At 38.7% G+C, this 26,033-nt stretch overlaps 2 protein-coding genes across 2 annotated transcripts in view; one reads left to right on the forward strand and one right to left on the reverse strand.

Moving 5' to 3' along the window:
- Positions 1-26,033, forward strand: part of CTNNA3 (catenin alpha 3) — a gene marked incomplete at its 3' end in the record, with an annotated part of 517,670 nt that overhangs the window by 144,910 nt on the left and 346,727 nt on the right. The gene's annotated exons all lie outside the window — the stretch shown is intronic.
- The window catches only part of LRRTM3 (leucine rich repeat transmembrane neuronal 3), a gene marked incomplete at its 3' end in the record, with an annotated part of 90,098 nt that continues 66,187 nt past the window's right edge, over positions 2,123-26,033 (reverse strand). Inside the window, exon 2 of the mRNA XM_082002373.1 lies at positions 2,123-2,332. Coding sequence (XP_081858499.1) covers positions 2,123-2,332 — 210 coding nt within the window. The remainder of the gene's footprint in view (positions 2,333-26,033) is intronic.

Here is a 26,033-nt window from a genome sequence, read left to right on the forward strand (position 1 = left end):
CAGTTGTGCATTTTGAGTAACTGCATCAATACCAGGACCACATTCACACACCATAAATATTTGAGGGCAGCGGGTAGAAGTAAGAAATAGGAAGGACAGAGTAAGTGAAACGGTCTTTTGGGAGCGCGATATTTGTTCCTAACAGCTCGAGCCTTCTATTCTGATCAGAACACCTAAACGCTAAACCATAAAAACAACTTTGAAATGAAGCAGTTAACTTCTTCCTGCAGTACAAAAGTCACTCAACTTCAGAATGACACCTGCATTTTTGGTTTCATTTTGTAGTTAACCAAATGTATTTTCAAACTGTGCATAGTAAAATTCCAGCACTGTAGATGATGATCAGAAACTCAAGAACCCATGTAGTAAAGAAATAAGAAACTGAAGTGTGGATGTTTAAGATGAGTCTTAAAAAGACAAGTAATGTTTTGAATAGCAAATAATTTATGCAAAATATGTTACAAAATCTAAGATGCTAAATAAATAACCCGTACAATGTATTCTGTTTTGACACTTTGTTTCCACTTAAAAGATAGTGAATGCAGATTCGTTAACAGTATTTTGATGCTATTGTTCGTTATATTTGCTTTATATTTTGTACAAACAGTTGAACTGTAATTTCAAATTTTAGTCTTCTGCTTTGAAGCTACACGAAAATATGGTGGGATAAACATTCAGAAAAATAGATTTGTGGTTATATAATTTCTCTTTATTATAAAAAAAGTTGCTTTACCATATGAAACTTTTCCTTCTATATTTTAGAAGGCTTGTGTTCCCTTTTATATTTCACCAAGTTGGCATGATATAATGTGTTTCTAGTTTCTGTAATCTTTTATGATTACAACATGAGGGTAGTATTATAAAAGTTATTCTCATACAGTATTGAGAAGTCTTGAAGATTTAAAACCAAACAATGGGATATAAGAATGCTTCGATCCAGATAATAAATGGCAGACAAATAAGCAATGTAGTAATTCTTAAAGACTTAATACTACATTTTTTTAATATTTTAAGGTTTGGGGTTTATTTTCTTAGCTTGATGCATCGTAATGTTAAAGGACTATTAAACCTTTACCATTTGGTCCAAATTCCTGTATTTTTCAGCAAAGTAGAGGCTTACTTTTGAGTAATGTTTTACATTCTAGGAGTAGCATAACTCTAAGGGCTTGTTTCTGGTGCCACTTCTGTCACCAGCTATCTTTGACAGAAGTAGGTTTGGGGCTCATTTGTCTTCAAATACGAATGCCTGATTTGGCAGGTTATTCTTTCAGAGCAGGTTTTGTAGACAGCTGCCTATTGAAGTCTCCTGTCCATACTGTCTTGCAGGACAGTGAGATTTTACAAAACATCATCAGAATTGGCTAATGGTTGCGTACGTAAACTTTGTTGTTAAAATACATCCATTTATCATTATGTTTTTCTGATTTAGAAATCAGGCTGTATTTCCAAGCAACAGGTAAGTTTGAGGAGAATTGTTACTTTTTTGGGATTTTCATTTATAAGAAAACTTGGCTATGTATTTCAAGAATTTCTTAGAAGTCTAAATAGTTAAACCTTCCTTTTGGTTAATGCATTACTTCTGGAACGAGTAGATAAAATTCTACACATTAAACACGGTAAAAATGGTGCATATTCTGCAAAGGACAGAATTTTAGATTAAAGTTTTCTGGGCACAAAAGCAGTAACAAAATGATCCCTACAAAACAGAGTAACTTAATAACACAAGAAATAACTTTTGTTAATTTGAAACTTTAGAAACTGAAGCTTGTAAAGTAAGATGTAATTAAATTATGGTACTGTACATACCAGCTGTTCTTGGTAATTGAAACTTTACAATATGAAAAATACATTACGTCTGTACAGTTTATACAGGTAGATAGGATGAATTTTGAAAAAGATTTCACTTTAAGGGTTGTACGCTGAAGTCAATAAAATACTGCACAACTTAACCGATTACAAATTGTAGACTTGAAACAATTAATCTTTGTGATTCTTTTTTAATTTGAATAGGGATCCTAGAATCCGTAATACTATGTCTTCTCACTTCTGTCCATAATGTTACATAGAATTTGGTTGCAGCCTCTGCTACGGGGAAAAAAAGGCAACAACAAAAAAACCCCAGTTATGCCAGCTGCTGACTGTGTTCCTTGATTCGTGCCGCTGTTGTTATTGTGCTCAGATCCAGATCAGTTTCTAGGTGTGTTTCCACTGTTTCTTCCTGGTTATTCGAGTCATAGGGCTTGTGAGCAAGCAGTTCATGATGTACTCCACAGTAACTTATCGTGGGCTGATCATAGGCAAGAAATGTTGACACATTCATAGACAATGGTATCTAGGGGAAAAACAAAGATGAAAAACAGCCAGTTACCAAAAGATATAATCAAATTGTACTTGGCTGAATTTGATGTTGAAGAAACGAACTGTCTAAAAACATTGGCTAATGCAAAATATAGTGCTGCACATAAATAAAGCTCTTCCTTCTCTCTATCACTCTGCCCCCTCCACTCCACCCAAACCCTGGTCTTTACTAGGGTGTTTTAAACCTAACCACTGCCACCCTGTGGCCCAGGGCTAGGTGTGTACTTGAATGAGTTTGTGAGGATTAAGATGTGATTGAACTCAAATTATCTTTAGAATGTAATTAGCCTCTGCTAAAGTCAATCTACCAGGGAGGAGAAAGAGGAGTGACTCAACTGGGGATATATGGAATATTTCAAATTAAATTTAAATCACTTTTCAAGTTTAAGAGTGGTTAGTGGATCTTGAATATATTAGTGGGTGCTGATACCTTTGGTCTGCTGGGAAATACGGATGACACATTTCCTATTATTTATAGCATGAGCATCGATTTGAATCTAGCAGCTTTCAATAAATTTTGGACTATGGTAGATGATAGCTTCATCCTCTGTTATGCTGTGGTAGCTCTTGTGGAAGCTTCACTATTGCAGGCTTAATTCAAATGCTTTAGGCTGAAAATTTACTAAAATTTTTTTGCTGTTTTGTTGGGGATTTTGAACACACTTCAGCATAGAATTACTTACACTACACTGTAGAATTAGAGCCGAAATTAATACAGCTTTTGAACAGTATGTATTTGTACTGTTAGATTTATTTTTACATATATTAAGAGAATGGAAGTGTGAAAAAGGTGGCTATATTGTAATGGCTGTATGAATCATGCATTTAAGTATCTAGAAATCAGATTTCCCACCCATTGTAAAACTAAAGAGAGCAACTTTTATTTGTGACTTTTTTTGTTCTCTTGCTGTTATTTTGAAGACTGAGTGAAATGTAATAAAACTAAATATGTAGACGGGTAATATTTAAAAGCATTTTAATTTGAAATATGATATAGTACAAAACACAACTGTTTCTCATTAGCACAGCTGATTGATTGCATTTGGATGTCCCACCTGTACCTCTGCATGCTCCTGACAGTGTCTTGGAAGTCCCATTGTAAACACTGCTCATATGCTATGTGAAACATAGAGATAGACTGAAAAATATAAGGAAATGGATGACTTTTCTACCTCCATGTGAGATATTGATAGCTCATGTGGAGCTAAATAACATTCAGCTTAGAAGATGGACGTATGTCCAGTGTGATGTCCATCACACTGTCTGAATTGGAAGAATATTGGTTAAACCTGTGTCAAAACTGTATTTTCATAGAATAGAATCAGAAAACCAGTGGAGTGTATCTTTTTCTATCTTGACTCTTGTATTTGAAAGATTTAAGGTTAAAGACACCATACTGTATCATAGGTGTCTGGTGACCTGTGTCTTTTCACTCACAAAAATTCATGAGCTCTCTCTGCATTTCATGTAGCAGCCTTGTGTGAGTTTTGGTTTTTATCCGTCATGATGAAACACTGGCTGAACACCTCATGCTTTCTTAACATAATGAAGAGACTTTACCTGAGGAACAACTCTGGTGTTTTAAATACATGCAATAAGAAGAAATGCTCCACATTTTTTCCCTTTCATAAACACTTATCTTCTCTTAAGGCAAGTGTCTTCGTAAACACAGTATCTTTTCTTAAACTATTGAACATTTCCTTTTACAGCTCAAAATGTGTTGCCTAACCTAATTTCATGAATGTGGCACAATATTGGATGGTGTCACTGTGGGCATGGATTACTTTGGAGGCTGCAATGCCATAAACATGTACGGTCTCCTACAGCTTTGCCCTCATGATAGAGGAAAGACTACAGTGCTGTGCTATGTCCTCATCATTACCGTGATCACATCCAGTACCCTGGCCCCTAGGTGATCTCCTCAAGTAGCAATTTCAGTGCAACCAACAGCCCTACTGTAAACAGGACTGATCCTCTCCTTCCGAGCTTGATTCTGCTTTCAGTTCCTATAGTACTGTAGGGTAAAAACACCTCTGGTCCAATTTTTACCTAACATAAAGACTGCCATAAATTCTGGAGATAGGGTGTAAGCAAAGCCACCTCCCTCTCCACTCATGTTCTGTTGACCAGACATATGTGTCTGAGAGTTATACAAAATTTCTTATTGAATGAACCGCCTTAGTAAACAGTGAGGCTAGAAGGCTTGAGACGTCCCAAAGAGTGTACAAAAAGGAAAAGTGGCGTAAAGGCTCTGGCTGTACAGGGAATCATGTAGATGTGCTGGTACTTACTTTTTCTCTGCTCACTCAGCTAATTTAGTCATATTTGCATTGCTTTTTTTTTACAGGAGCAAAAGGTGGTGAATGGCCTTGAATCACTAATGCCTATCCACATGTCCATGTCCATTTGGAAACTAGAAAAAATGCTATACAATCTGGCTTCAAATGTGCTGCTACCCACATTTTGGCTGGAATAGTCCACGTAGAGATATTTAGCGTGGCATCTATTAAAACAGAAGATAGGGATTGACATGATTTGTAAAAATTAAAATCTGTTTCTGTTCGGATGAGCGAGGTTTGCATAAATTTTTGAAAAAGGTTTGTTGTATGTATGTTGGACTGGAAAAAGTGTGTGTGTGTTATGATCTTAACACTTGGTCGTATTCTCAGTTGCCTTTTTTCATGTATTTTTTGTGTAATTTATCTAAATTGCTGACACTTGATCATATTCTGTTTTCAGCAACATCAGAATAGAAAGAAAGTGGAAGGGAGGAAAGGAGCACTTTAACTGCTTCAGACCTATAGTCAGAAACAAGCTGATTATGGTTATCAGCTTGTTCTAGTTTCTTTCTGATGCTGACATGGCAGTAAAGCACCTCTATCGGCTGTTGGTCAGGAGTGTAAGGTGGGCTGAGCAAACTATACGTGCCATGCAATGTAGATGATTGCACACACGCACTCTTTCATGCATGGACGTACAGGTCTGAGTGGGAAGCCCACATGGGAGGAGATCTAAGGCCTAGCTGGGATTAGAGAAACAGAACTAATGACATTTTCCTTAGTCTGGTAAAGTTTCCGTTCTGAAAAAAATTTGCTTGTGTGGTTCTTCCTTACTGTTTCTGAAGTAATGTATGAAATTGTGTTGGCAATTCTACCTTATTCTGGGCAAATACAAACCAGGAATGATGGCACTGTTCAGAAGAGTCTGCACTGGTTCTCTTGTAACCGGGTCATTCCTGTAGAATGCAAAATCTCCACCTTTAGGAAAATTAGTAATATTCAGACCTGTTACAAAATCTTCCACATATGTTCTTATGACCTACTCCTTTTCTCTTGTTGCATCTTTTTTTTCCCCTTCCTTAACTCTGTTCCCTTCTGTCTCTGTTTCCTAGAATGGTCAGGATCTGACCACCTGCTATGTTTCTTTTTAGTGTAAGTATTTGGGGAAGGAGACTTCTTGGTCACTCCAGTTCATATTGCAGCTCATTTGTAACCGTCAAGCGAAGCTGCTACCAGCTGCTGCTTTATGGGTCGCTGGGTGTGCTGGATCACTTGGGGCTTCTTAGGGTATAGTCCTGGAACAGAACTGTCAACCCTCATGGCATGGTAATTGAACAAGGAACATCCCTATTTGTATTTCCTCCATTGCATTTTTCCTTCCTGTTTTCCTTCTGATAGTGGTATGTGTCTCAGTAAAAGTTCTATCTCTGTAAACCTCCTGTTCTTTGAACTTTTAAAAATAATTCAAGTAAGCGATGCCACAGCATTTGTAGTGATAGCTCTCATCTCTTTGACAGCAATTCTGGGGTAAAAAAACACTGCCTTGTTTAATTACTAGTGATGTGTGAACTTCATATTGTTTGGAGTTCAGGTTCAGATGAGCATCCAAAGAGCCTCAGCTTATCTCAGATTTACAGTTTAGAAGCCTTAAAATTGGAATTGGTATTCAAGGAAGCATCTGTCCTGCAAGCTGAATTTCATTGCATAGTATTAAATTTCTCTACAGTGTGGGGAGGAAAAATGTTCCAGAAACCCTATATTTTTCAATAAGTAAGCCTAAAACTCTAGACTTGTTTTATAATAGAAAATGTAGCTCAAAGGTTGCATTTACAAAACTGTATATCAAAACAGAATTTTTAAAAAAATAATCTAATCCAGTGTTTGGTATGTTGATGTTTTCACATTTCTGTTTTGATCCTTTCTCACATAAAAAGTTACCACAGATTAAAAAGAAAGTGAGATTGAGAATTTTGTTCTGACTTCTCTCTAACAATTAGAGATCTGGAGGAAATAGGTCATTTTATTCAGATTGCAGAAGAATATTCACTACTAAACAGGAAACTGATTGTGGAGGGAATGCTGTGAGATACGAATTAATATCTTGGCAGTCAGCAAAGATGAGGAAGGTTCTAGCAAAGGCATACAGCGTTTATTAAGCTTCTGGTGTTGTAGTGGTGTTCTTATCTAATTGCTTGACCTTGGCTTGTCTTCCGTAAGAAACAGAATTGCATTTTTTTCCAGATTTATTGTATTTAGAATTAGAGGCAATATTTTCAGCCTAAGGATTTTGGTGTTTTGTTAAATTTGATGGACATGGGGTGTTCAAACCTCCTGGGGGGATTTCAAGACTTAGCCACAGAATCCTGGAAATGAAAGCTTGGAAACTAAAAGTATAAGGACATAGCCACAGATCTGGAGCGGCTTCAGAATGTAGGCATGGGAAAATATGATAGGGCAAAGGAATATTATCCTTGGAGGCGGCAGAGATAAGGAGCTGAAAACCAGAGGCTCGTGAGCAGGAGGGATGAAAATAAGTAAACCAGGTTGTACACTGAAATAGGAGAGTAAACTGAGCTGAGGATGGAGGCAATAGAGCTGTGATGTATCATTCTGAAAATGTACTGAATATAGGAATGTTATTACAACATAGCCATGGGAATATAATAAATCAGCATATGGTCAATATTTGAGAATTAAATCTGTTTCATATAGAAGTCAGTGGAATTTTGCTACTGGTTTCAGTAAAAAAGAATGGAACAAGTCCTTGTAATATATACCAGAGAATCATAAAGGTTTTATTGGCATGAATCAAAATTAAATGCTTTATTCATGGCCACTGTGAAGAATCCTGTTATTTCAAATGAACCTTAGAACAAACCTGATACTTTACCATCCATTATTTTGTCATTGTGATGTATTTGCCATGTTATTTAAATTTATTGGGGGTTAAATTTTGAATAGTACTATTTTTGAATCCTTATGCATGCAAAACAGAAAAAAGGAAGCTTGGAAGGAATAAAATACCTTGGACTTATTAGATAGAGAATACATTAGAATAAATTATAATTAATGTATTTAAGAAATCTTATCTAAATTGGCTCTTTTGTGAATCTTAACCTGATTTCAGACTTTGAATTACAAATGAAGGCAGTTTCTGTCTTCATTTGGGAACCCCCTGAATTTCTAGTTTCTCTCCTGTTTCCTATGCCTATGAACCTCACTGTTGAATGCTGTTCTCAGCAAAGCATCACTGAACCCATTTTGTTCATACTTATTAGCCAATATTTCCAGCGTACCTTTGATTCTTCTCTAACTATCCCTCCTTCCCACAAGCTTTCTTACTTGCAAATCACTTGTCAAATTGTGCATTGTTTTTGCTACCTCTGCTTTCTCAGCCCCCTGTCTAAACTTCCCAACTTGCCTACTCCAAACTTCATCATACCCTCTTCTTTAGCATGGTCAGATGTGTTTACCTGTTTTTCTTTGTCACCCTCTGCCCTATTTTTCTGTATTTCTCATCTGTATGTTTTCTGTCTTGTCTCCTGCTTTTCTCTTCCATTTCTCGAAGTCTTCACTTCACACAATACCTTGTGACTTCTTTTGCATCTGCCTTTCGCTCTCCTGTGACTCCATCCCTCTGCCAACCCACTGGTCCTGTCCTCTGGCCTACCCCGATCTCATTCCACTGAAATGCATCTTACGCTGCCCTCTGAGAGCTGTCTCTTGTAGCCAGAACTACTTTGCATAATGGAGGCTGTAGGCACAGTTTCTCAGTTTTTCCTGTCTGCCGCTCTCTATGCAATCCGCCATAGGTGCCATTTGTTTTCATATGCAACATTGCGGGGCATTGTAATGCCTATCTCAGATTTTACCGCAGACGTTTCAGAACATTTCACCCTGTTTTCTATGTCCTGGTTTTCTCTCAAGAGGAACTGATTTTCCCCAGATCCTTTTCCGTTTCTCTCTAATGCTATTATTTCCCAAAGAGGGCTTATACTAACTTGGTTGTTTCTTTTTCTTCTGTTGCCAGCAGATGCAGAAAAAATGCTATGTATGAGTGTAATCCAAAAAGTCTTGTTCCAGTGCTGCTAGACTATAGCAGTTCTGTGAATTTTTGGACTCTTGTTAGAAACTACTTCTTGGGCTGAATGGAGAAAACCAGTTGAATATACACCCCAGCCACAGTGTAGTAGCCTTGCAGATACTTTGCTCCTTAGTCATTCCTGTTTTCTTCCAAAAACCTAGGTAGGTCTTGGAATATTTGAAGTACTTCACAGGGTTCTGGTTTATTGATAAAGTTGCACAAGAATTACCTGAACACTCATTCAAGCTTTTTAACTGACAGCTTCTTGAAGCTGAGTCCCTGGGCCTTATGGAGTCTTAGGACATGACTGTAGCAAGATTGTTCGGTACCTTCGCCTACGTGTCCTGCCCCTGCATCCCCGCATTTAAATCCTGTCTGTGATTCAGGCAGCTCTTGCATGTAACAAGTCCCTTATTTTCACCCTTAAGTAGCATATCTAGTGGCTTTCTGTGAAAGCCCTAGAGCTGTCTGGTAGGTATAGTTACGAAAAGAAAGTACCTATCTGATTATGATCTTGTCCCATTTCTTTCATTGTCTGCTTCTTCAAGCATGTATTTACTTAAAAGTGCTGTACTGTGAAACAAGGGAGATGATTAAACTCAAGCTTCTGTTAGAGGAATAGATAAACCCGTCGTAGCCGGTTTGGGAGAGCCATGGATTTATAGTTCAGATCCTCTTAGCTCCTCTAGCAAAATGTAACTCTGCCGTGGGGGTAAGGTTACCAGGAGTTACTTTTTGGTGGTGGTGGTATTTGCATACACTGTGAGGAGGCCTTACTGTAAGGCAACGAGTACCTCAGATTAAATTGTGGTCTCTTTAAAGTGATGAAAATGGCTGGCTGTAAAAATTGCCAATCGCTTTTAAAGATCTTAGTTTTCCTTTAAACTTCTAAATTCTTATGTGGTTGTTCTTTAAAACCTGTGTCTGCATATTTCAACCTTTCAAAGTCCAAATTCTAAAGGCCTGAGAAAGGGCAATATGTTGTTAGATCAGCTGGTGAGAACTTTGGCATAAAATGTCACAAGGCATTGGTATTAACTCCCCCAGCTTTACTTGTGAATAGCAGGGAGGAGTTGTGCAAGTGAAGGATTGCAAAGGGAAGGATATTTTCCAACTTTTTCTGCCTCTCTCAACATTTATTTCTGCTCTATTCAGGCTGTAATTAAAAACCTACCAAAAGTCTAAGTAGTGACAGTAGCTTTCATCAAACAGCAAAATTTTTCTGCACGCAAACATTAAGTTAACGCCCTCTTGGTGAGGGAGAATTGTGTTTACTATTCAAAGGGCACATCTGTCCAGATGTATGTGAGTTCAACATGAAAATGTCTTTTCTGTTGTTCAAGAACATCTGCTTTTCTTCTGCTATGATTTTCCTTCTCTGCAGTAAGTCTGGGCAATAAAGTACAGTAGTGATATGTTTTATGTTGTCTGCTTGGCTTTGGTAATTTTTCTACTCCAGCATGTTCATCTCTGGTTACCTAAATTGGGATCCCACATTGTAAGAAATAATGCAACCGGAACAAACATGTATTACTACGCATCTGTTTTGTGCCCAGTCTTTGCTGCCATGTTAGACCAAACGTGTCTTAACTGTACATTCTTATCAGAGAAAGATAAGAGTGAGGAAGCAAAGGACAGGTGAGAGGTCTGCATCACATCTGTATTTTAAGCTTCTTAAATAATCTGTTCAGTCTCACTGAACGTGAGGACCACTTGTCTCCATGGCAATGTAAGAAACATTACTTTGAAGCTGCTATTGAAGTAGTTGCTGCTTCTAGACTTGTTCTAGTGGCTGAATGCCCTGTGTTTATATTGACACAAAAAAGAAAAAGCTTAATAAGTACATGATTAGAATTATAGTCCATCAGTAATAGTATTCTTATCTGTTCAATGTTTAACGTGAATTTTAAGTAATTTATGATGCCGCATATTCCCCTAGGAGAGGAGGGTGGTGTTAAAAAGTAAGAATTGCCTTTGAAAGCAAAGGCCAGTACTTTTGAACTTTTTTGTTGAGTGTTGGACATGTGAACAATAAGCTGATTTTTTTCCGAGGAATAGGAGAGTACAGACAGCATTCAGCCGCTGTTGGGTTCCATGAAAAAAACATGCTTTTTTTTTTTTTTTTAGTTATGTCAATGTAGGTTTGGTATCTTAATTTTAAAGTAGAAGTAATTGGCAAAAATTTTTCAGCAAGTTGAATATGCTAGTTTTGACAATGGCCTCTACCAGTTTTTGACATGCCAAAGTAAACAGCTGCTAACAGCTGCTGGAGAATATCACCCCTTTCTTTTTGTTTTTGAGAACTAGAAGCTAAGGAAGAGGAGGAAGCAGAACTAAAAAGTTTTATTTTTCATTCTGATTCAGTTCATTGGAGTTCAGACTATGAAATAGCTGTGGTTTCCTAGTTGCTGGACATTTTGTCTTACATGTTGTTAATAGTTTTCTCAAAATTTGAACAGGGTGACATTTGCTTAACATCTTTCCTTCCTGCAAAGAATGTGACATTCATGGGATGAGAACAACTTGTGACTTGATTAGCTTTAATTGCTTGCTTGGCTTTGAAAGCAGTATGTATTACATTTTATTTTAGTTAGACATTCATATTGGCTATTAATGTTAAAAAATGAACAAGTTCTAAATATTGTTCTGCCTGACAAGATAAATATCTGCCCTGCCTTTTTGTTTATTTGTTTGTGTGTGTGTGTGTTCTTTTGGTTTGTGGGATTTTTTTGGTGTGGGTTTTTTGGATTGCTTTTGTTTTTTTACTTTAACAACCTGCAGTTTTGGATTTTTTTTTTTTTTAAAACTGTTCTTCAAGTTCTAATGTAGTAAATTCAATTAGGGAAGTAGGTATGAGAGTGTATGATTATGAATAAAAATTTATCCTTCCAGTTGATGCATTGTTTGAAGTATACTTCATAATATTTAATAATGAAGTGTATATTTCCCTATATTATTTCTAAAAATGTTATTACAATTAGTTCTGTATCTCTTGAGCACTAACCTTTTTAGGTTTCTCATTTGTTTTTTGCTTGTATACAAAACTTTGTGTTTATTGATAGGTTCTGAAGGCATACTTGCGGAAGTATCGTTATAAAAGACAGCTCTGAACTTTGTGGGACTAAAAATAAATCAACACAGATAAAGCTTTTACTTCAGATGGTGGATAAATGATGGATTCAGTTCAAAGCATTAGATAGCAAGCATTTGTTACATATAGGAAAAGCTAGCTGGTTTTGTTTGTAGCAGCTTGGAGAACTTGAACATCACACTGTATATTAGTTATAAATCATTATTTAGCAATCAATAGGTAATCTTAAAATACAAAGAATTTTCATGCATAAAAAGCGCATAAAAAAGACACCTTTGAAAAGTAAATAAGGTATTTGTAGAGAGGTCTTGAAGAGAATATGTTTGTAAGCCACACATGTGTGGGTGGATGTGTACATATTGTACGCATACACCTGTCAGTCTTGTGGACAAGCCTTAAAAGAGGTTAGTGCAGCTCCTTCCCTTCTTCCCTGCCAGTTTCAGAATACTGAAAAGGAAGCTAGACTTTATTGGTATATGTAGAAGGAAAGGGAGCTGAATGAAATGAACCAATGAATTAATTTGGTTTATATTATGGATTTGTTTCATATTTAGGGGCGGTCTGTCTCCCTTTTAAAAAAAACCTATTGTATCATAAATTTGAAGAAACAGTGTATTACAGTTAAGTGTAGAAAAACTGATCCAAGCCAGGCTTAGCTAAACATGCATGCTTTGTTTAGTTAAATACCCCAGGGCCTGGTTGTGCAGGGTGTCTTGCAGAAACGGACTTTTTGTTTAGGGGAGATTTGTGGAGGGTAAGGTCTGTGTATTGTATTCTGTGGTATTCCTCTTAATGAGCAAAAATTGCTGAAGGGTGGATATATCCCTTATCTAATCAGTTGCAGCACAAACTGCAGCTATTTTTACAGGTTTTCATCAGGCGTGGTTGTTTTGGTTGATAGTTGAACTTTTTGGCCCATCATATTGCTTTAAGTAGAGTTTTTTTGAGTACTCTATTCTTCAAAGGTTAGATTCTCATATATCAGATAGACCTGTGTAGAGTGTGATTAATATGATCTTATTTTCTTTATCCTTCTCTAATTATTTTAGTGTCACAAGCAATTTTAATATCCCCTAAATGCTATAACAGGAAATGTCATTACTTTTCTTTAGGCTTGTTTGTAAACAAAGAAAAGGGAGAAATAAAACAGCAGCAAAATAAATAGCACTGAATAAACCATCAGTTGAAGTATTACCTACTCATGAGTATTGAGAACAAGTCAGACTCCAAAGAGTCATGACCCTACCTTAGGAAAAGGAAGGTCATTTTTTAGTATAATCTTCAGCTTCTTGTTTACTTTTTGGTGTGTGTGAGTAGTTGGGGAATGTTATATAGCTTTTGTATCTAACTATGAAGACTAGGTTCTAACTTTAGTGAAAGCTGAACTTCTTAAAGCTCCAATAGTAGTGGCCTTAGGAAATATGAGGACAGTTGGTAGTACTGAAGATATAGAAGTCTTCCTTCTTCCACTTTGCCCTTTCTCTCTCTTGTTATCTCCCAACTGTTAACCTTTTTTTTTTCTTATTTCTCTTTATTGTTTTCCCTTTATTTCTGTCTTTAAGAGGAAGCATCTTTCTTATTATGAACCCTATTAATTTGTGTAACCTCTCCATCTTTCAGTTATATTGTTGTTGGTTGCCATTAGTCTGTTATCTCATTCACACTTACTTTTCTTTCTATTCTACTGTATCTCTTTGGCTACTTTTCAGTAAAGTGCCCTAATGCTCTCTTTCTTTAAGTGTCATGTCCCAAAATATGCTTTCTTGACACCAGGAAAGGAGACAGAAAAGCCTGACGGTGCTGAGACTCACAGTGAAACCACCTGCTGCAATTTTAAATTTTGAGCATTAGCTTTTAGCCCTCGATATTTAAACATTTCTCCTGCTGAATGGACTGTGATTGCGGGTTTCATGGTTTTCAAAGTCTGATCCTGCCAACTGTTGCATGCAGTTGTGACTAGGCTACTAGGATGAGCTGATGAGACGTCCATGTAGTTTATCTAGTGTTTGTATAAATTGGACTTGTATAGGCCAACGGATGCCAGGGCCAAAAGACTTACAGCTCTGAAGGGAAAAGAACTTGTGCTATCTCCGAGAGCAAGGAGGAAGCTGTATTTACTCTGCTAGTTTGATTTTTCTCTCTCAAAATTTTGAATGTAGAAAACTGACTTGAAGACAGACTTGATGTATTTCATTTGAATTCAATGGTACTGATAGTTTGAGATTAAATTGGGGTATCAATTTTAAAAAAAGCAACCCACCAAGAAGCAACAACCAAAACCTGATATGTTCAATCCTCTTTTCCTGACATTTCTGGAGAAGAGGTTTTCCAGTGACATCCATAGCTGACAGAGTCCTGTGCACAGTTCTTGTAACTGTAAGAAAGGATGCCCACCCCTCCCCGCTCCCCCACCAACCTCACCTTACCCTTCTCTGACACCTTATTTTGAGGCAATGCTGATCAGTCCTTGAGGTTGGCCAAAGCATACCTAGGTATATATGGCATGTATGGATTCATTTAAAAGGCCGATCATGAAAATGTCTCTTTGGATGTAGGAAACTTCTTATGAAGAATGAGAATGTTAAATGTGTGGTTTTGATTTCATTCTCAAGTGTCTTGCAATATAAATTCCTCTTTCTATGTTTTAAACAACGAGTTTCCATGGAGCAGTGTCCCCTTGTGCACAGTGTTCTCAGACAAATTAATAAATTTAAAAATCTAACTTAACGTTCATATCTTGCATCAGTTTATGATATCAATAATATTATTTCAGTGGCTAATACAGTCATACCTGTCAGAGTCGGAAAACTTACTCTGAGTCTGCTTTAATCCATTTGCTGATTTTTATGTTCCCAAAGTCGCTTGAAGTACCTGACTGAAATCCAAATGTGCTCCACATGCTGAATTTTGCATAGAGATCTTTAAATTAGCTGGAAGAGGCAGACAGATTCCCTTGGGGTTCAATCATTTGTTGAAACTTAAATGGTTTCTTTATTTTAGGAAGTGCTTTCTTTTAAAAAAATCTCTTTTGTACTATGTAATGCATATGTTCTCATCAGAAAACTTAGTACATGTTGCACAGAATTCCAGGTATTCTTCACCCCTCCTTCCTCTCTCGTTCCCTCTCCCCGCCAAGCGCACACTTCCATGTTTTCTCATATGCCTGAGAAAAGACTAGTTTTTGTTTCTATCATTGTTGCTCTGAAGTACACTTTGCTGAAGAAGCAAGAGCTTGGAGCTCCTGGCTCGGCTAGAGGCAAGTTAGTGCTACCAGTGGTAATCTGCAGCTGTGCGTTACAGTGAATGTTATGCTGAAACTCGGGCAATGCCAGGACATAACAGAATGGAGGCTGGAGGCCGACAGGTTGAGGGGGGATAACTGGGGTGTACACAGTCACAAAATAACAATTAGGGAGCAGTCATCCTTGTTCTGTTAGGTGGGTTTGTGTTGCTCCAAGAGTATGAGTGAGGAGTGGAAAGAATTGGATCATCACCTGTCTATTTAAAGAACAATTAAATAGGCAAAATATCAGTTCTCCATATAGTTACCATTCCGCTTTAGTTACATAACTGGCGCATGGCTCTTTTCATATTGTTTGAACAAGGGCATTTTTGTGTATCTTAAAAAAACCTTTTGAATGATGCCAAAATACTAGTGCAGCTTTGGCAGGGGCTCCCTGGAGTGAAGTTCTCTCTCTTTGTTAAGTGGTAGGAGAATTGATGTGTTCACCCAGAGAAGAGACTTCCTTCTTGGGAGAAACAACCCAAAACACGGAAGAAATGAAACCAAAAGTCAAATTTCTAACTGAAAACTTACAAAATTAGTAGATATTAATATATGTAAAAGAAAAAAAAAAAGGAACTTTAAATTTAATGTTAAAATAAAATACTGCTTTAACAGATGCAGTTCTTGGAATTTAGCATGCAATTAGCAGTGTTTTGTTTATTTCTACAAAAAAGTGTAATTTTACAAAACTCATCTGAGTGAATTATTTCCAATTAGATTAGTGAATAAGCTCTGTGTAATTATTTAAGTAAAATGAAGAAAGATATTTGTTAAAAATGGAATGATATTATTACAGAAGGCCAATACCAGATGCAGCATGAAAAGCAAGAGAAGAGGTTAATGTAATTTATATATCTCAGGGATGGAGACCATGGGATATATGGTTCTTTTAGTTCGCAGGAAAGGATCTTAGCAAGTTCACTGTTTTTACCTGACAGATATAAAATTGTTATTTTCTGATATGACATTAGTAAGGGTATAGCATTTATTTTCCTTACATATTGCCCTACATATGTTGTTTAATATTTGTGCTAATTAAATATTTTTTTAACTCCTTTTCCTCTATGAGTATGTTTGTGGCCTTCATATTTTATCACTGTATAACTCTAGAGAGAAAAAGCTCTGTTACATTCCCAAGCAGTATATGCTAGACTATTTCTGTTGATAAACATTAATATTTGTGCTTATTAAAGTATTTATATCACATGCATCAGTCTCACTGCTCCTAAGGTGATTTGTGTGGTACTCAGATGCTGGATGTTTGTATTTGTCTATAATTAAACAATTCCTCAACATAGGACTACAAATTTTGCAGGGCAGGAGAGCATTGTTTGACCAAGTTGTTATTAATCCTTTTTACTCTTAAATGCTGCACTTGTTAGTTGCTGCAGCAGATTTTCAGGAAAACTATAGTAAGCAAGAGAGCATAGACAATGCACTGTGACAGTTAGAGGTGTGCAGGCAAGGGACCAAAGCTGAGTAGAGTAGTTTAAAAAAAAAAATCCTAAAAGTTGTCATAGACCATTTTTGCTCATTAAAGATGACCTTAATTGCTGGTTTGCATGGCTCAGAATTGGGACAGGAATTTGGAGTTTTAGGTATGCAGGTGACTCATCTGCTTAGCCCGGTGCGTCTATAGCATAAGCCATAACAGGCTGCTCTGTTATCTCTGTACAGCGGACTCCTTTATAGCCCGTGTGGTACAGGAACTCGAATAGGACTGATATAAAAAAGAGCCTCTCGGTCTGTAACTGGGTTATTATTCCCCTTCATGGCTGTTTCGACAACTGGACCTTAAAATTCCATCCTCTTGTGGATACCAGCTGTATTCCTTTCAGATTTGTACAGGTAAAGTGCATTTCCCCTTTAAAGAAATCCTCAGGTAGTGAAAACTGTTTAGGACATTTATTTAGAGCCAACCAGTTAAACGTAGTTGCTTTGATTTTTTTTTTTTTTTTTTTTTTTTTTTGCGCTAGTACCTAGTCATGCAAATATGTTTACTTTCTTATATTAACTGTGGAAAGGGACATAAATATGTACTTCCTGCATGTCTATTTTTGTTAGCGTGTTTGGATGTCACGTTGCTGTGATAAAAGCAGCAGCATGTACTATTTTTGGAATTGTGGGTAGGCAGAGGATGGTTTTCTTCAGAACATACAACCTGAGACATTAAACACTATTAAAAAAGCCCACATATATAGCAGGAGTCCAGCATGAGTTTAAAGGAACTCACAAAATGGGTGATGAGCAGCAGTGACAGCACTTATAACAGGTCTGGCCTGGAAAAAAAAAATAGAGCCTGAATATTTTTGAAACAAGTGACTATATTATTATATTCTATTAATGTATTTCTATATGGGAGCTTCCGCAGAATTTACAAGAGAAGATGTTTTTCTGTTCAAATAGCTTTTCTATTAGAATAAGTGAGAAAACTCTGTGGAAAACAAGACAAACTTAGAGGGCTCAAGAGCTACTAGGCATAGTAAAACAGCTCATCTGTGTGCAGGGAAAAATTAAATGCAGATATACTAGAGATTGAGCAGTCTGCTTGGCGTAGTGTCAGTATTTACTGTCTGCAGGTGGTAACGGTAGCCGGGGCAAGGAGGGAAGACTGTGCTGGAAATAAAGGAAATTACCTTCTGTATTTGCAAAATTATGAAGATTACGTGTGAGCTATCCATATTAATGGCGGGGTATGCATGTTAAAGATAATAAAGTGATGCTGCTTTTCAAAATGTTGAGAAATGTACATTCGAAAGCCTGCATGCTCTACCTGCACTAGCTCTAGGCAGCCCCTGATGATAGAATATGAACTTCCGATGGAAATTCAGAAAACTGACATTTTGGATACAGAGTGAATTAGAATGAAAAATAATTTAGGACTTTTGAAGCTTTTCACAGCACTGAAGCACTTTAATTTTGAATTAGAATATTTTGTTCTAACTTTCTGTTGCACGCTGTATTAATAATTAAAGTTACAACAATTTGAATTATCAAAAATGATTTTTGAAAAGTTAATTAGCATTTAAAAGTGGCAACGGTGTATTATAATCATAATGAGAACATCTTGATCTAATCCAAATGTTGTAGAATTTTTAGTGAAATATTGTAGATAGATTTTCCTTTTTTTAATGCATTTCATTAACTGGAATTTTCTGATGGAGAAATCCATCCATGTGTGTTTGACCAGTTCTGAGTACCTTGAGAATAATTCCAAGGAGTGGTTCCTTTGCTGAGGCCAGATCATGCCATTAGTGTGATTGTGTTTGCAAAGTACTGTCACATCTCATCTGAGACATCAGATTCAGACACAGAAGACAATCTAGCAACAATGGATTGAGTTACTAATAGTAGTAATGCAATGCTTAGTGGCTGTTACTACTTAAAGGACTTAATTAAGTTGTCATGAAAGAGTATAGATAATCACTATGTCAGTTTTTTATCATCTGGCTGCTTGAGCAAACCATTGGTATGCGTTATGTGCCAGTATTTGGCATGGATCCTCTTTTTCTTCCTTTGAATTGCCTTAGGCATTTCTGGGTTCTCTCTTTTGGAGTATAGTGATAAACAAGTGCGGACTTTGACTTGTCTTATATGAAGGGCCTTGATGCCACCTATGCTGTATAGTATTGGGAGTTTTAAGGCAAAAGATGTTATGAGTAATGTGGCTTTATGGGATCATAAATCTCTGCTTTAATATTTATTAGCCATAAAGAAACAAAAAGGTCAATTAGTACGTGTCGCTGCTCTGGTGTGTTGTTCCCTTGCCTGGGATTGCTGACAGTAGGACAGTAACAGTTTACTTGCATCTGCTTGACTTTGATTCACAGCTCAAGTAGCATTTGTCAGGGAAGGAACAATAGGATTTTCTTCCATTTGGTTAGTCACCATGGAGTGCTCTTCTGGTTCTACAATCCTAGGCAATAGAAGATCTCCTCTGAAAAACTGCTTTTGAATTAGAGGATGCTGGCATGCATTTGGACTGTTCCCTCTGAAAGTACTGCATGTTCAAAGTGCTGTTTATGGATCTGATTTTAGAAATCATCCAGCAGATTCAAGGCCTCGTTGACAGAAGGGTGTATGAACTTGAAGGGCGCTTAAGTGGATGCTAATGCACCTGAACTGGACATGGCAACCACAAATCATCTTCCTTGTTTTTTTGAACTGTAAGTCCCTGGGGTGGTGCAGTTTAGTGTTATTTGTGGACACAGAACCATCCTATTTTGAGCATCAGGGAATCTATCAGCTGTGCTAAGTGGTGTTTGGATTAAGTGGTGCTGAACACTGCAGGGATGGAAGATAGCTCTTTGCTTACAACACTGGTTACGTGTGCTGACAGCTCTACATTTCATCCAAAGAATCTGAAGAGAACTGAAGAAGGGCCAGTATAGGTGCTTGATGATCTTTTGAGAGACCGCTGTGTGATTCCACAGAGAACTGTCTTGGTTAACTTTACCGCTTATAAAACCCCCTCTAGATCCATCTTATTTGAAAACCTTTGGGTAAAACTTTCATTACAAAAATTTGCATGAGAATGACCAAAACATAATTAATTTCTAGTACAACTTTTTCAAAATCTGCATTTGCATGTTTTAATATGCATACCAGATGGGCTGAAAATCTGACCAAATTTACAATCAGATGTCACAGATAACAGCTAATTAAATGTACAAACCAAATTTTTAAATATTTGGGCAGAATTTCCTTAGGGTGGTTTTAGAATAAAAGAGAAATATTTTATAGAACTTTGTATGACAGAAACATTTTCTGCCTTTTACAAGAATAGGTTGCTATTTACTGTTTTGTTCCTTTTTGTAATGTGCTTTGCACATTAAAAATAGATGAACAGAGAACTATTCAGCTGAGCTAACGAAAGACGCAGACGGCTAGTACAGAAATCTGCCAGTCTCTCCAATCTATATTGGAAAATTCATTATAAAAGACTTTTTACCTTGAAGGTAGTGAAGTTAACTGGAACAGATCTTGTGTTTGTTTTCTAGCAATGGATTTTACAATTGTAAAAACAAAATTTTGAAACCTCACGAACATTAACAACACATTTTATGAAGCACATAAGGATTCAAAACTAGTAGTATTGTTCAAGGAAAGATTTGGTTACAGGGAAGCTAATGTGCATTTCAGTGCTGTTGTGATAGTTCATCCTTTATGCACTGAGTCTGTGGCACCTGCTTCTAAATCAGGCAGCTGGCTTTGGTCACCTAGAAGTCTATTAGAAGACTTTGTGCCTCCACAGTGGCTGTGTGTCCCAGCCACCCAGGGATTTGTAATTTGCCTTCCACAGAGCCGTCTGGGCAGCCACAGTCTTTGACTTCATCTGCACTCTGGATCTGGCACTGGTAGGAAATGGATCTGGAGAAGGCAAAGTGTTGCCCAAGAAAGATTACTTTTCCTAGGCCTATTTCAGGACTTGGTGGAAACTTTTAGTTTGGCGCACTGTTGGGAGACAAAGGTGATAAAATAATTGAGTCATCATTATTTTTGGAAGATGTGTCCAAATTATTGATTGTTGAAGTCAAATGCACTAGTTTCATATGTATGAATTTGTGCTGTGAGGTCTGGCTTGAGAAGAAAGTTACTTTAAAGCAAACTGGTGTGGAGATTGATTTATGCTGCAGTGATTACCCAGGAAAATGCTCTTGCTTTACTGTCAACACAAGGTAATCCGTGGTAGTTTTCCTGCCAGTTAAAATAGGATCTTGCATTTTCTCTGTCAGTGTTCTCACTGTTCCCTAAGGTATCCAAGACATGTCATATCTGAAGTGGAGTCCTTGGCAGTGGAGTGAAATCCACTGATTAGACTTCTGGGTATCTGAAAATACTGAGTAAAGGTACTCAAGGAAGCAAATCTCTTAGGCTACAGTCCAGTGAAAATGCTTCTAAGGGAGTTTCTACATCACCCACTGTGGTACAGAGTAGCTAAGTCAAATCCCAGAAACAGCATAGTCACATTAGATCTGTGTGTCTCAGTAACGTTGCCAGGCCCATTGCCTTTTGTTTATAAGCAAAATGTGTCAGGATTGGATTGCTTTCTTTCTCCATTGCTCTGTGTTCTACTGTGCAGATTTATGTGCAATGTCTTTTAAATCTTGAAATGGTGATAGCTTAATGTTGGCGTACCCAGAAATAATAACTCGCGGTTTGAAAGTGAGAAAGGAAAATGATAAAGACTACTGTATTCAGTGTTAGTGTTGTCTGGATGTTACTGAGAGAAGAGATGGAAAAATTCTGTTGCAACCTACTCTAGAGATAAGGTGGCAGCTAGGAAAGAGTGCGACAAGGAAAGGAGGAACAATTCATTTTAAACTCAGGTGATATCTGTAAGATATACCACTCGGCATCCTAGATATCCAGCTTTTTCAGTACACGCTGTCATTCAGTTTATGGAGTAAATGTAAAAATCGCAGTAGGGCTTTCAACACGCTTATGAATTAATCTTCTGAAAAGTAGTTACGTGTTTTGAATAAATGACACACGTTATCTTTTTTGTTTAGAAATAAAAGCTTTAACAAGCAAAAAAGGAGAAGAGTAAAAATTGTTATTTGTCATTCAGAGAAGTTATTGTATTGCTGGGATGATGATTTGCATTAAATTGTCAATATATTCATTTGTTCTTCATGACATGCTCTGTTTTAATCCCCAAGAACAATACCTATAGCCTAATGGGATTTTCAGTTTGTGAGATTCTTTATGTTCTGTTTTGATTTGATTAGTATGTGGTGCTTTCATGCATGTTCTTTGACTAAAAGTAAATGAGGAGACACAAACAAAAAAGGTACCCTTAAAGTATTCTATGCTCTGTCCTTATTCTACCTGTCCCTTCTACTCCTTTCTGCCCCCGGAGATGTTGGAGTAACATGTGCTATTGCTTGAGACCACCTCTTTGCTTCCCTGCAGCAAACGCATAGTCTCTAGACTACGGCATTTTTGCTGCATGTGAGAAACCAGGTTGTTATTCTTGCTGCATTTACTGTACTTCTTTCACTGATACTGCTCTGCTGCCCCCAAGGTCTGAATGGCATTGATCTGATGCTTACAGCCTGGAAATAAAGCCAGTGTGAGATGTACAGAAATCTCATGGTTAGTCAAGGAAATCTATAACTCTTCCAGTTTGTTAGGATGAATAAAGGAAGGGAATTGTCACTTAGCCAAAATGAGAGAAGCATGACGATATTGCTGGGACAGGATCTTCACTGAAAAACAACGCAAATGCACATGTCCTGAGAAGGTTTTAGAAAGCAAAGCTTGTCTGTCTGTCTGATTGTTGAAAACTAGTGCAGTGAGAGCAGTAGTATATGAAAGCCTTAATGCCAGGTTTTCTGAGTTACAGGAATATTTGCCATGGTTAAACTGTGAGTCTTTGTTCATTTCCTTGCTGCAAACACCCTTTTGGAGAAAAGCTCTCTATCAATGAAACAGTTTTCCTGAGAAGTGTTGTGTGTTTGTTTTTTTTAAACTGTAGCATAACTTATTGATACATCTCTCCAGTGTTGTTCTCCTTGGTCAGGGGTCCTTTTTAATCGCCCTGTTGTGCTGTGATTGTAACATACCGAGTTCTGTGCAACAGCATGGTAGCTATTCAGATAGATGCGTTTTCATTTGTTTCCCCTTTGCCTGAGGTACCATAGCATTCCTTCCTGCGTAGTTGTGCCTGTTGATGAGTCTCTCGCTGGGCATCCCTTTGTACGTGCATGGCACAGCACCTCGCTTGCTTGTAGGAGCTCTGTTATGTGGACATAGTAACATGAGGATGGCAGAGTTTTTTATCTGTCTTTATTTTATTTTGTAATCGGGAATATGCCTGTTCAGTGGATTGCTCTAACACCTAAAATATATGCAACAAATGTTCTGCTTTGATGGGTAGAACTGTATGTCCCTTTTTAAAAAAAAAATTTTTTTATTGTTGGAGTATTATTAATACTTCTCAGCTGCTTCTCTAAATGTTTTTCTTCAATCAGGGCCAACTCTTAACTTGATGGAACAGGTGGTTGCTTAACCAGCAAGTTGTTTAACATAAAGCCCCAGCCAGGATGTAGCTTCTTGTAATTAAAAGACTCATACTGCTCCTGCCAGCCATCTTGTCCCTTGCTCAGCATTGCACCACCATTTCAGACAGAATGTGCAACAATAAAGTAAAGAACATCTCCAGTGTTAACTCTGTCTCATCCAAATCACCCCAACGTTTTTCATCTGTATTGTGATATTAAGGTGTCATAAAACTGGATGGATCCTGCTTTGCATGTATTTCCATGGAGAAAGTATTTCTTTTTATTTCTACATTTCATTTGAAGATAGTAATCTCCTCTTGTCATTTTAAGGGGAAAAACCCCTTAAATCTAAGCATATGGGACTACCCGTACGTTGCAAAATGCTGTCAGTCCAAAGCCAGGGCATGAAGTGAATGTTTGGATTGCATGTTACAGAAACAGCAAGTGAATAGCTGCTGACGCTGCGGTAGGAAGAGAGAGGCTCTTTATGTTCTCCTCATTACCTAATGTCCTGACTGCCTCAGAGACTGGCCCTCCTTATTCTTATTCAGAGGCTGTGGCTGGCAGGGAAGGGAGATGTTTATCCGTGTGGACAAGAGGTCAAGTACATGTATAATGTCCCTTTTTTTCCTCAGTAATTTGAGCACATAGTCAAAACCTCTAGGATTCTCTTGGTGAGTAGTTGTCAAAGCAAACCAACCAACCCCATAGCTAATTTTTAGGAGGTTTTTAAGATATAAGCCATTATTAACTTCCTGGATGATAGTCAGCATTACTTTCCAGTTAAACAAAGGGACTCCTCCATCACAGGAGGAGCTGGAAGCCATTGTGCAGCGCGACGCTATGACGTAGTTGCCATCACAGAAACATGGTGGGTTGCTTCTCATGACTGGAGTGCTGCAATGGATGGCTATAAGCTCTTCCGAAGGGATAGGCAGGGAAGGAGAGGCGGTGGGTAAGGATGAGGGGGAAGGCCAATGAGGCAGATATCTGTTACAGGCCACCCAACCAGGATGAAGAGACGGATGAGACATTCTATAAGCGACTGGCGGAGGTCTCGCGTTCGCTGGCCCTTTTTCTTGTGGGGGACTTCAACCTACCGGACATCTGCTGGAAGTATAACACGGCAGAGAGGAAACAGTCTAGGAGGTTCCTGGAGTGTGTGGAGGATAACTTCCTGACACAGCTGGTGAGTGAGCCCACCAGGGGAGGTGCCTTGCTGGACCTGCTGTTTACAAACAGAGAAGGACTGGTGAGAGATGTGGTGGTCGGAGGCCGTCTTGGGCTTAGCGACCACGACATGATAGAATTCTCGGTTGTGAGGGAAGTAAGGAGAGGGGTCAGCAAAACTGCTATCATGGACTTCCGGAGGGCAGACTTTGGCCTGTTCAGGTCACTGGTTGAGAGAGTCCCTTGGGAGACAGTCCTGAAGGACAAAGGGGTCCAGGAAGGTTGGACAGTCTTCAAGAAGGAAATCTTAAAGGCGCAGGAGCAGGCGGTCCCCATGTGCTGTAAGAAGAGCTGGCAGGGAAGGCGGCCGGCCCGGCTGAACAGGGAGATTTTGCTGGGACTCAGGGAAAAGAGGAGAGTTTATCACCTCTGGAAGAAGGGGCAGGTGACTCAAAAAGAGTACAAGGATCTTGTTAGGTCAAGCAGGGACAAAATTAGAAAGGCAAAAGCCCAGCTAGAGCTCAGTCTGGCCACAGTCATAAAGGATAATAAAAAATGTTTTTACAAATATATTAACAACAAAAAGAGGGGCAAGGAGAATCTCCATCCCCTACTGGATATGGCGGGGAACATTGTCTCCAAGGACGAGGACAAGGCTGAGGTACTTAATGCCTTCTTTGCCTCAGTCTTTAATAGCCAGTTCAGGTATCCACAGGATATTCAGCCCCCTGAGCTGGAAGATGGGGATGGAGAGCACAATGTACTCCTCATAATCCAGAAGGAAGCAGTCAAGGACATGCTAAACCACCTGGACACCCACAAGTCTATGGGGCCTGATGAGATCCACCCGAGAGTACTGAGAGAGCTGGCGGAGGAGCTTGCCAAGCCACTCTCCATAATTTATCAGCAGTCCTGGTTAACAGGGGAGGTCCCAGAAGACTGGAGGCTTGCCAGTGTGATGCCCGTCTACAAGAAAGGCCGGAAGGAGGATCCTGGGAACTACAGGCCTGTCAGCCTGACCTCTGTACCAGGGAAGATTATGGAGCGGTTGGTCTTGAGAGTGCTCACAGGGCATCTGCAGGACAACCAAGGGATCAGGCCCAGCCAGCATGGGTTCATGAAAGGCAGGTCCTGCTTGACCAACCTGATCTCCTTCTATGACCAGGTGACCCGCCTAGTGGATGAGGGAAAGGCTGTGGATGTTGTCTAGCTGGACTTTAGTAAAGCCTTTGACAGCGTCTCCCACAGCATTCTCCTGGAGAAACTGGCTGCTCGTGGCTTAGACAGGTTTACTCTTCGCTGGGTGAGGAACTGGCTGGATGGCCGAGCCCAGAGAGTTGTGGTGAACGGCGTTAAATCCGGCTGGCGGCCGGTCACAAGCGGTGTTCCCCAGCGCTCGGTTCTGGGGCCGGTCTTGTTCAATATCTTTATAGATGATCTGGATGAGGGGATCGAGTGCTCCCTCAGTAAGTTTGCAGATGACACCAAGTTGGGTGGGACTGTTGATCTGCTGGAGGGTAGGAGGGCTCTGCAGAGGGATCTGGACAGGCTGGATCGATGGGCAGAGGCCAACTGTATGAGGTTTAATAAGGCCAAGTGCAGGGTCCTGCACTTTGGCCACAACAACCCCACGCAACGCTACAGGCTTGGGGACGAGTGGCTGGAGAGCAGCCCAGCGGAAAGGGACCTGGGGGTGCTGGTTGACAGCCGGCTGAACATGAGCCGGCAGTGTGCCCAGGTGGCCAAGAAGGCCAACAGC

This window comes from Phaethon aethereus (assembly GCF_964289735.1).
Source record: "Phaethon aethereus genome assembly, chromosome: 7".
In the NCBI taxonomy this organism is placed as follows: Eukaryota; Metazoa; Chordata; class Aves; order Phaethontiformes; family Phaethontidae; genus Phaethon; species Phaethon aethereus.